This window comes from Phalacrocorax carbo, chromosome 17 (assembly GCF_963921805.1).
Source record: "Phalacrocorax carbo chromosome 17, bPhaCar2.1, whole genome shotgun sequence".
Lineage (NCBI taxonomy): Eukaryota > Metazoa > Chordata > Aves > Suliformes > Phalacrocoracidae > Phalacrocorax > Phalacrocorax carbo.
In genome coordinates, this window is record NC_087529.1 from 4,963,611 (window position 1) to 4,974,875 (window position 11,265).

The 11,265-nt window shown below is 41.2% G+C and overlaps 1 protein-coding gene across 2 annotated transcripts in view; it reads right to left on the minus strand.

Annotated features, from left to right (window-relative positions):
* Positions 1 to 8,742, minus strand: part of CA4 (carbonic anhydrase 4) — a 19,074-nt gene extending 10,332 nt beyond the window's left edge. Inside the window, exon 1 of one of the 2 annotated variants that reach the window (XM_064467749.1) lies at positions 8,512 to 8,742. In XM_064467749.1, coding sequence (XP_064323819.1) covers positions 8,512 to 8,569 — 58 coding nt within the window. In that variant the 5' untranslated portion in view covers positions 8,570 to 8,742. The remainder of the gene's footprint in view (positions 1 to 8,511) is intronic. The other variant, XM_064467748.1, reaches the window with a different exon arrangement.
* Positions 8,743 to 11,265: the final 2,523 nt, after the last annotated feature.

Below are 11,265 nucleotides of genomic sequence, written 5' to 3' on the forward strand. Positions count from 1 at the left end.
CTTTCATGCAGCACTCATGAGTGTTCTTCCCTTCTGCCAAATGCAATGTACACCAAATAATTAGTGTCTAATTCTTGCAAGCTTTCTGCAAAATTCCTGATGTCTACAGACTAACAAAAAATTAGTGTTTTTCTATCAAGTACTTATCACAGTTGTGGTTTAGACAGTTGGATGGTATCAGTGAAGTAGAGCAGGATATAAATTCATTAATTCATAAGGAAAAGGTCCTTAAAGCTGTTAAACCTTAAACAATGAGTTAACTAAACATTGCAGAATGCCTGAGCAAACAGTGAATTAATGTTTATTGTGAATTAGATTTCTTTTTTTTTGGTCAGCAGTAATGAAACATTAGGGAACAGGATCTTTTGTGTAGATACTGCTCAGGAGGAACCGAACTGCCACAGCCCGTGTGACTTCCAAGGAAAACTTGCACGTGGATTTTATTTGAGGTAGGTGTGATTCCTCCCTATGTATGGGGACCTTGCATTTACAATGGTCCTTTTTCCCCCTGGGCTTTATGGCTTTATTTCTGAAGCAAGAAGGAAAGATGCTTGTCACATCCAGCCGACTGTGGTCTTAGGCATGATTATGCCCTAAGGTATGTTGTCTAGTCCAGTTTTAATTGTCCGAGCGGCTCCTGCCACTTCCCTTAGGAGACTTTTCCACAGTCTATTAGCCTTCACTGTCAGGAAATGTTTCCTGTTTAATAGCTTACATTTTCCACTTGCTTATCTGCATCCCATCACTCCTAGAAATATCACTGAACCACCCTAAACAATTCTTTTCCCTCCCTGGTGTTTACAGCATTCAAGTAGGTCTTCATAATCTGTAATTCCTGTTCTTGCTTCATCCATCCTTTGTCTCATCTCTTGACAACATGCCCTTCACCTTTCCACCGTTTCCACTTCAAAGTCTTTTATCTCTCTTCCTCTGAAGCCCCTTTTTTGCAGGGACTCAGTACATATTAGACCCCATCCTGCAGTCCTCTCACCTGACTGCTCTTGCAACCAAACCTCAGCTCCCCCATTCTCTTTCCTGCTGGTTATTTTATTGCCCAAAAAAAGGGGCAGAACATGGCGGGGTTTTGGTGTTTGGGGTTTTTTTGTCTGGTTTTGTAGTTGAGGTGCTGAAACCATTGCTGTGATATGAGCCGCCCTGGGGTGGGTTTCGTAGCTTAGTCCCATACCTTGCTGGTATATGTGAGTTAAGTCATGAGCACCCACACTTTGCTCGGGGTAGCATTAGATGCTAGCCAGGATTTCCCAAAGCGCCCTGCCTAATTGGCATTAAATGGAGACATTTGCATTGTTGTCACCATTGGAAGTAATACAATTCAGTATACTTACACATTCAATATGCCTATACACCTGAACTTGGAATTGCTGTGTTATCAACTATGTCTGGCTCTTGCTTTGTATTATGGATTTTTGATTTAAGTGAAGATGCACTGTATCATAGGTGTCACCTTGACTTTACTGGGTTTTAATTTGAGGTAAGGCTGAACTGGGCTGAAGGCCTCCTCTTCCTTCACAACGTTCAAGACAGTTAAATTTAGGGAGTCTCTCTTGGCAAGTAAGCAGTCCTACTTATCTCTGTTTCTTCCTTGTCAAATTTACAACTGGTTTCCTGACCAAGGCTGTTTCTTGGCACCAGATTAGCTGGAAAACAATACAATTACGTATTGTTTTCATTTTATTGTAAAAGTTTTCAATTGTTTTGGCTATCAAGCCTACCTTGGAAACTCCAGGCGAAAAATTCCTTCAGCTGAGAACTCCCTCTTTTGTTCACTTACGCAGCTGGAGGGAGGACAGTGCTTCTGGCTGGTAGCCAGGGTGTTAGCAGTTTGCCAATGCGCTATTGTGTGATCTAGGAAAAGACCCTTAAGCTCTTTGGACCATGGTCAGGTTGCCTGAGATTCCATAAAAATTTCCTAAATCTACTTTGCTCTACTTGTTCCCTGCTTACTGCCCTACTTGGACCTGCTGAGCTGCTGTTGGAAGCCCGCGCCTCCTCTGAGTCAGTGCCATGAGACGGGATGTTCAGGCTAGCTGAAAATTGCCCTTTTGATTTGTCCATCCGCACAAGAGTGTTACTAAAACAGTTGTTGTCCTTCTGGATAAAGTGGTTGGAAACCTATTAATTTTATATGTGACAGTTAGTGATTTTTATTAACTATATTTAATCTCTTGAAGTGTGAATGGCCTTTATGCCACTAACAGCCTGAAGTACTGAGACCACCAGTAGGAATATCCTCTGTTGCTTTTTAGTTAAAATCCCTTCTCTCTCTCACTCCTGACTCCCCTTTAGATCTCTCATCACCCTCTTTCAGCCATGTCCTTGCTGACAATCTGTTCTTTTCTGAGACAAGCAGCTGGTAGTGCTTCCACGGCACTGCTGCTTTTCAGAAGGCCCAGGCTGCCCTGAATATATCACAGTTCTCGTTACTGCTGTAGCGCCCACCAGTTTCAAACCCATCCCTAAAATCTGTTGTAACCACCAGCTTTGCAGCAGAGCGAAGGCTGGCCTTTTCTATGAAAACAGTAAAAGCTAGTTTTGCATGCGGTGTATTTTTAGCTTTGGTTTGTGTTGGGCTCGTTCTATTTTTAGCTTGCTTTGTGAAACCTATTATCTTTAGTACAAAAGACAAAGCAACTTAGCAAGTGGAGTCTAAGTCTGCCTTTCTAATTAATGAGATTGCTGAACACAAAGTGAGCATATATACATAAGTCTATATATTCTTAAGCATCCTCAGGATGTCCTGATCAACTACTTTGGCAGGCAAAATCAGTTCCAAATATGTACTTATAGATTTGTGTATCTCTAACCATGTAAAATCAAATGTTTGTGATCATTCGCCTCTTTTCTATTCACTTTTACCTGGAAATGTTATTTTTCATAATGATACACATCTGTATGTATGTACATTCCAAGATGTTATGGGGAATTAGCCTTGAAAATAAGCTTTATTGTAGTAGCGAAGAATTACAAGTAACCACATCTGATTTGAGCACAGTGTTTATAATTTGCACATGTATACATAAATCACATGCTCAATGAGGTCTTTGTAACACATATAAACTAAAGGAAAAATCCAAAGAGATTGGAGGGTTCTAGATATGCCCTATAAACACTTGCAAACTACTTCCTTTGTGTCAGAGAGTGAGGAAAAGGTTTTTAGCTGTGATCTGTGATATTGTTGTAGCCTCTGTCATATACATGTGTCCTCATAAATCTGCTGTATCAAAGAAGGAAGCTGGCCTTTAACAGAAAATTAGTATCCAGGGCTAAGGTGATTTGCTTCTGTGGGGTATTTTGCTTTGCTTTGTTTACAGCGGAGGCGGTGTCAAATAAAATTCAGAAATCCCTTTTTTAGTATGTTTAAAATTTAATTTGAACAAATTACTTTGTGGCTTTAACTGTCCTTTTGTAGTCGTTTGTGCTGGGTTTATGAAGATTGATCCTATGTCTAGAAATGTGACTAAAAATCTAATAACAGACCATTAGATATATTCTGCAGCATAACAAAGCATCTTCTGCTATGCCGCAAACGGGGGGAAAAAGCCTCTTTGCATGGAGGCAGACACCTAGCTGAGGAACTGGGCCTTGCAGCATGTCTTGAAGACCTAAAGGTTTGTGCTGGTTATTTGGACAGCTAAGAGAAAGGTGTTTCACAGCAGTGCCTGTCTCTGAAACTGTTTTTCTGCTTCTAGGCTTCAAAATCTAAATGTAAGGACTAGGAGAAATCGTGACTCCAGTTCTCTTAAATATCACAATGCAGAACTTGCAGCACGTAAGGGATCCAGTTCTTATGCTGATACCTTTTGCTATAGGAGAGAGTAATTCTTAAGCTGAAGTAATGTCGCTTGTCACCTGCATAGGGCTCCTATGTATGCCTTCTACCCTGCTCCTTTCCCTCCCCCAGAGCTGAAGGGAAAAGCAGCAGGGAAGCACCCTGGCTTGGATGCTGGAGAAGGACGAGGTGATGCAGCACATTGCAGTTCTGCATGAGGTCAGCTAAACGGGGAGTTAATACAAATTGATGACAATGTAGTGTACTCGCACTAGTCAGGCTGGTCCTTAAATGGAGCATTAATAACATGATTGGTTCCACTGTGTACGTGGAAAATTGCCCACTCATTGCATGCCACCAGAAACAGGCTGCAAGCTAGTGAACCATGATTTTTGAACTTGGAGCTGTGACGCCTTGGATGCATCGGCCTAGTAAATAATCTGTCTGCTCAAGAACCTCGATGCCTTACAAGGCATCACATAGGTGTATGCTGACTTAGGCGCAGCATAGATAAAGCAAAGCAGGATTCATCGCATTTGTGGTATCAGTCATTCGTCACTACATGCTACATGCAATCACTCCTCAGCAGTTTGGAAGTCACGCATGGGGATGAGGGGCAGTTGTTGGATTCATTTGCGATGGAGACAGCGGAGGCGATCTCATAACGCTTACATGTGTAATTCTTTAAGAGGAAGCCAAGACCTGGAGATGAATGCAGATCACAGCAAGGCGTGACTGCACAGTAGATATTCTGGAATAACTACACACGTACACTAATGTGAAGAGAATCAAGGCATCCCAGTTCTGACACAAATTTATCCATTTGTGCAACACAGATGCATCTGGATACCATGCCTGGCAGGCTGCAGAAATGTAAGAAGTTAAAAACATTTCAAAGCCTATTCCATATACGACTCTAATACTGGCTTGTAGCTGCCTTTCAGGACTCTTCCAGTGATACACAGTATTGTTTCTCTGCCTGCTGGGCTTAGTTCTCTACCCCTCAAAATGAAGCAGGCTGTTACAGCCAACCGAAGAGCTGCTCTCTGGCTCCACTGTCTCATCTGCTGCTCTGCCACAAGCGCTTTTCTGTCTTTTGATGAGTTTTAGTGTCACAGAGAGAGTGAGAATGAAATTGTTACAATGTCTTACCACTTACCACTTATCATGAGCTGTGGAAATATGTGTACTCTGAGATTACAGGATTTGCATCCTTAGATATCCTGGTCAAGCAGTCTGTGTCCACTCCTCTCTCAGCCATAAACCCCCTCTAACCGTAAGCCATAGATGACAGTGAATATGACAGTGGCTAAACCTCTGTTCACCATAACAGTCCCTCCTATAGAGTTCATTTGCTAAAATTTAATTGCAGGATCCACATTTAATGGGAAAGTTCATTAGTAAAAAAATTTCAGAGTTTCAAAGATAGTAAGTACTAAGTGCTGCTACTGGTTCAGCACAGATGATAAAGCTAGAAAACCCTCTGCTTCCGAAGCCCCTTGAGCAGCTTGCACAGCTGTACAGGCTGGGGAGAGCACAGAGCAGAATCAGTGGTATCCCTTGCTCTCAGTGCACACTCAGCAACCTGACAAATGTCAGCTCTTGTTTCTTCTTGCATACAGTGGATCTGACAATGATGGCACACACTGATATGTATGGATTATGGTAGGCAGACCCAGATAAGCCTTTAAATCTATTTTGGCAGCTTGAATGATTGCAAGGAAGAAAGAGAAGGAAGCCCAAAGCAATGTATCCTGCATAAAGATCATAACTTGAGATCAAAAGTCTGCCTGCTCTGAGATAGTCGAGGTTACTACTTTGAGATAATGACAGTGATAACTTGTCAGTTATATTTACTCATTTGTTGGATTAGGTGGGTGGAGAGAGGAAAATTCAGGTAATCCATATTTCCTGAAGCGCCTATGGACTTCTGCCTAAAGCAGCTATGTTTTCCTGCCTTTTCCATGTGTTCTAGGTCTTAGATTGCAGTTATTACTCTCCTTTCTTAAAAAACTGAAAGTGCAACTTTTTCCGCCAGAACGTATCTAAGTGCACCAGCATCCCAATTTTTCCAACTCTAAAATGTATTTGAAATACAAATATAAGTATGTGTGCAGTCTATACCATTAGAATTGGAAATGGAAGAAGTTAAAGCATCTCTTTTTATGCTGCTTATAGAGACATCAGGTATACTGTGTATTTGAAGGGCCCTGAGCAAACGTCAGGCTGAGGATTAATGCTGACAACTTCAGTGCCAGCATGGTTATGGAAATTTTATGTTTGAGAAAGTTAAAAGTATGCAAGTAGAAATATTGAAAATTCGAGGAATCATGTTCTATCGTACATCAGTCTTTTGGAGCACTAAAGCATGGACTGTTGGAGAACATCTTCTCATGGCTGAGTCCCAGTCTGTGATAAAGAAAACATGCTGGGGTTCATTCCGTTCCTCTTAAAGAAAACTATTTTTCAGTAACACTTGGAGCTTGCTGTAACCCCACCACAAAGCTTCTAGATGGACTTACATATGGGCCTCTACAATTGTTCTCTGGATGGCACTGGACTGAATCTACTATTAATAAAACCTCTCCCTCAAAAGGTTTGCAATATTCCTGTTGGAACATCGCCAACATTTTGCCTCTCTTCTGCTTGTCTAACAGCAGTACCAGAGGGTCATTGACCTCTCAAAGGAATCAAGCAAGCCATCTGAGGCGCGTCAAGTGCAGCTATAAATGGAGCATTACTATATGAGATCCATGTCAGTCAGTGAATGGGAAGCTGGACAGAGATTCGAGCTAGATGGTTTCTCTTCCTGGTGCTGGCTGATCTCTGGGCAGGTGGCTGCACCAATGTGCCTCAGTTTCCCTTTTGTAGAATGGGGATAATGAAGCTTGTTTCTTTACGAAGCCCCGTAAGGACTATTAGTAACAATTTTAAAACATAGGTACTATGATATTAAGACAGGTCAAGGCTGAAAGCAATTTGAAAGACTAGCAATGTGAATCAGTCATATTGACAATTTAAGTGTGGTGAATTATGAGTCTGCCCAGATTAGAAAAACAGCCCTGGTGAAGGTATGTTAAATGAGCTGATAAGTGGGTATCACTCAAGCTAGTTCTGAAATGTGGTCAGATAGACATGAAATCCTTATTTTTATTTTTTTTTTAAAAAAAGATATCTTCCAAATATAACAAAAAATAATTTAGGCTGATTCTTAAACATTGAGGTTTCTTGAAATGTTTTTTAGCCTTTAACTTAGCATAATGTGTTCTGTGAATCTTCTACCTCAGGAAAAGGTTTGGAAGAGAAGGTGGAGGGGAGAGCAGGTTTGTTTTGCATTAATGACTGAGTAATTTGCCTCTACCCTCAGGGAAGAAAGCGGAAATAATCACGGTTGGAAAAAAAGCAGCAAAAAGTGTTATATGCATTCCCTATCTTACTTTTGACTGCCAAAGCACTGATTATTAATACTAATTTAATAAAGCCCATAAGGGTTTTCTAAATAGTCTTTCAAGATCCTGTAATAAACCCCTTAATAGAGCAGTAAATTTAGCAAAGTGTTAATCAGTCAGTAATAAATATCAAGCAGACACTAGTTGTAGACTTTGGAAGAGCAAAGGTTCTTTGTGTTTCTGTTTGTCTGTACCACATGGGGGAAGCCTCTGGAGACAGAACACCTACAAACTGCAGACTGAAGAAGAGGGAAGGTATTTGAACTGTCAGGTAAGGATCTGGAAAAGGCAACCTACTGAGTCATGGATATGGAGCGTTAATTAAGAACAGAGAAATAAAATGTGGGCACCACCCTCATTTTCCCCGTGTGCGGACTGTGTTCCTTAAGGCACTTTCTGAGCTCAGACCTCTGTTACTTTAAGTCTGGCAACTGAATCTTGCTCCGCTTTAAAACCGTGTCCCTTTAATAGGCTCCTGGTGCAGTGCTTCCCTCTGATACCTCTGATAATACTGTATCTCTTTTTTTTTCCCTTAATGCAGTCCACTCTATTTTAGTGCAAACAATAGACCCTTCATTACTATTAAGAACTGCAGTGTTTATCTTTAATTTTGAGGCTGTGTGCTGATATTTACATAGGAGAGGTGATTTATTCAATGTTATAGCATTGCTGATCTAACAGAAGCACAAAAATACCTTCTGCATTTTTCAATACTAATTATAGATCACTATTTAATTTAGTCATCGTAAGTGCATAGTGTACTATGTACATAGTGCACAGACTGCAAAAATAGATGGATCTGCTGGGCTAATGCAGCAAAGGCATATTGTTCTTTCTTTCTCAGTAGGTAACCATAAGAATTTTGTCTTATATCCTAAATGGCAAAGCAATACGAGCAGAAAACTAAAATAAGCTATCTGAAGTATTAAGAAGTTTCCAGATAAATGAATTATGTTTTGATTTTTTAAAATTTGCATATATAATTAACTATAGTGATGAAGTCAAACCTCATTGATTTTTCTTGTAGGAGGAAAGCAATTAAAATCTCCAAAGGTGAAAAAAAAAAAACCAAACCACTCATTCATTCATGAGAAAAGTCTATACTTGATATTTTACCACAAATCATAAAAGGCAGAAAAATAAACAAAACATTCTCCATTTGTCATATAGAAGAATTAGGGAGTCTGTACTGTATGTACTGATCCTCAGAAACAAATCATAAATAAAAGTAACCTTGGTACATGGGGTTAGAAAGAGCAGGCACGGACTTACCTACTGCCTCTGTCTTGAGAATGTGCAGAGAGAACAGAACAAGGAACAGCAATTCCATTATCTATTTTAAATAGGCTCAGTGTTGAAACCAGAATTGATTAGACTTCTTAGTATGTGATCATATTTCTGCTCTCAGTTTTATACTGGAGTAAGTAGTCCTGGACAGACCTGAAAGCCATAGCCAGGAAGGTGAACTCCTCCCCTTTGTAATTTCTCCTGATTTGCCTGAAGTTATTCATTCCTCCAAAATGAACAGCAAAAGGAATCAGGCTTTTTAGCACTAAGCAAGTAGCCTGTAGTGAATAACTGATACTTTGGAACCTATGCACATTTAGTAACCTATTACTAAAATGCTACATTTTTATTTACTGGTACCTTTTTTTTCTGACAGCCCACATGACATTTGATTAACTGTGAACGTGTGCATTAAGGTTAGTGTTTTGCTTCAAAAAAACCCAATGCAACAAACAAAAACCCAGCTCCCTCACACCCCTCCATCCCTACCCTGCAACCCTCTGAGGAGCTGCGCAGGATTGGAGTAGATTTGTGAGGCTGGAAAATGAGACCTCTGTGTGCAGTAACAGGGAATGTTTATTAGGTGGCATGCCACCACCTTGCTTATATATGCTTTTGCACTTAGTGAATTAACTGAGAGCACACTTTTTGTTTGTTTGGGGTTTTGTTGTCCTTTTTTTTTTCTTTTTTAATAGTACTTTTTCTTAACTTTCCTGCTTCTGGTACTACAGTATAATATACGCAGATTTTTCTTTTTTTCCCTGTTCTTTTGCTTTCCTGTCTGAATGCTTTAATTCCATGGGTCTGATTCAGTGGCAGCCCAGGCTTTATGCTCAACAAACAGAGGTGTGTACAGAAAAGTGGCATTGCTACTTTTTGCTCTATAGTCTCTATTACAGACACATTTTCATCTTTTCATTAGGGGTTGGATTTTGATACAGCTGAGGAAAACAGTAGAGGGAGTGCAACTTCTTCTTCCCCAAATGTCTGTCTGTCCACGGAGATGCAAGAAGCACAGGATGCTCGAGCCAGTGCTCCTCCATGAAAGGGTGAACAAAGTGAAGTGGCATTATACTGGCAGCACTGAGCAAGCCTAGTCATCCAGCAAGGGCTGAATTGAAAAAAAGGAGCCAAGAAAGTGCTCCTTGCCTTTACCAACAGCTGCAGGCTCCCAGGTGAAGAGTGCAGCCATCCTGCTGTTAGTAGTAGGGTCACACAGGATCAGGACCTGTAAAAACGATGGGAAATCTGACAGCTGACTTATGAGCAAGTCCTTTATTCATAAAAAGGGTGGCTATAAATAACGTTCCAACAATGAAGATTTGCTGGGTAGTGTTTTTCCATCCTGGATTAGGTAGACTAAAGCATGAACAGGCGATGATTTGCCTAGCACATGGTGCTAAGATAAACAGTTACTGCAGTGACAAGAACAATAAGGGAATTTGTTGCATTTTTTAACTTCCTAGTCTGGCAGTCTCGGTGGAGCTATCTAAGCAAGGTGCATGCTGAGCACGTAGAGAGAAACAGGGGCGTGAACGTGGCGGTGTCAGGTGGTGACAGCCTTCAAGGGCATCTACAAGACATGTTACTCTTGGGCTTTTCTTTTTTTCTTTTCTGGGGATGGTCTTCAGCGGGGGAGCTGAACCGAAGCTCTTCGGTTAATTTTTGGTTTGCTCTATTTGTGTTTAGCTCTCTGAAAGCTACGAGGCTGCTAGAAACCATCTGTTTAGGAGTGAAAAATCTGAGGGTTAGAAATTTTGATCTTGAAATTCAGGCTTCTTGGTTTGGGGGTTGGTTGGTTGGTCTTTTTTTTCCTCTTTTGACAATCTTCCAGACTCTCATTATTAAAGTAGTAATAAATTGCACTGCAGTCATGTTAACTAAGTCTTTATTTGTGCTAGGAAGTGAAGGCAGACTCAGGGAAAGACATTACCTTTCCTTATAAAGTCTGTAGTCTAAATAAGCAGGGCAGTCATCATGTTATCTCCTTTTTTTGTCTGAAGAAACTTACCTGACAGGTGCTTGGTTATCGGTTCTCAATGTCTCAATGTCATCTTTGCACCTAGGAATAATTTTTAAAGAAATTGCACTGCAGGTGAGTTTTGCATAAAGGCCTTTGGACATTGAACCTAAATACAGATGAGGATCTCAGTCAGAGAAGCTAAGAGACAAAGTTGTGCAGGGAGTCTACTGCAGATCACTGAACCCAAGGCTATTTTTTTCTGGCATAATGATTGTTGCTACAGGATAATGATACCTACAGGATAGGTAAGAGCAGGAGGGAATATCAGAAACAGTGAAAACTGCACTTAGTTTGCGGCCTTGCGAGCCACAGCAGTGAAGGTTTTGGAGATGTTCCCCCCTAGCCTGGTTTCTGAAGTGCGTGAGATCTGATGTTAGCCTGCTGTTACCAAAGGGCCTTCACAGAAAGTTCGGAGGGGCTGACGTGACGGCTGATGAAGCTTGCATGTGTCTGAGCCAAATGATCCTACCACGTGCTGAAGGGAGGAAGTCCAGGGCTGTTCCTAGCCTTCCAGCTGAATGGCTGCAGTCCCCCCGTGCCCCAGCAGCACAGGCAGGAGGGGATGAGAGCTGGCTGGGTCTGACTCCATGGTACAAGTGCATAAGAGTCCCAGTCAAAGTCAAGGCGGTGGCACAGCTCTTTGTGCTGAGAGGCTGGGTTATCGCTCTTAGAAGGAAGATCTAAGGCTTGTGAGGGTGCGACTGACTTGACACCAA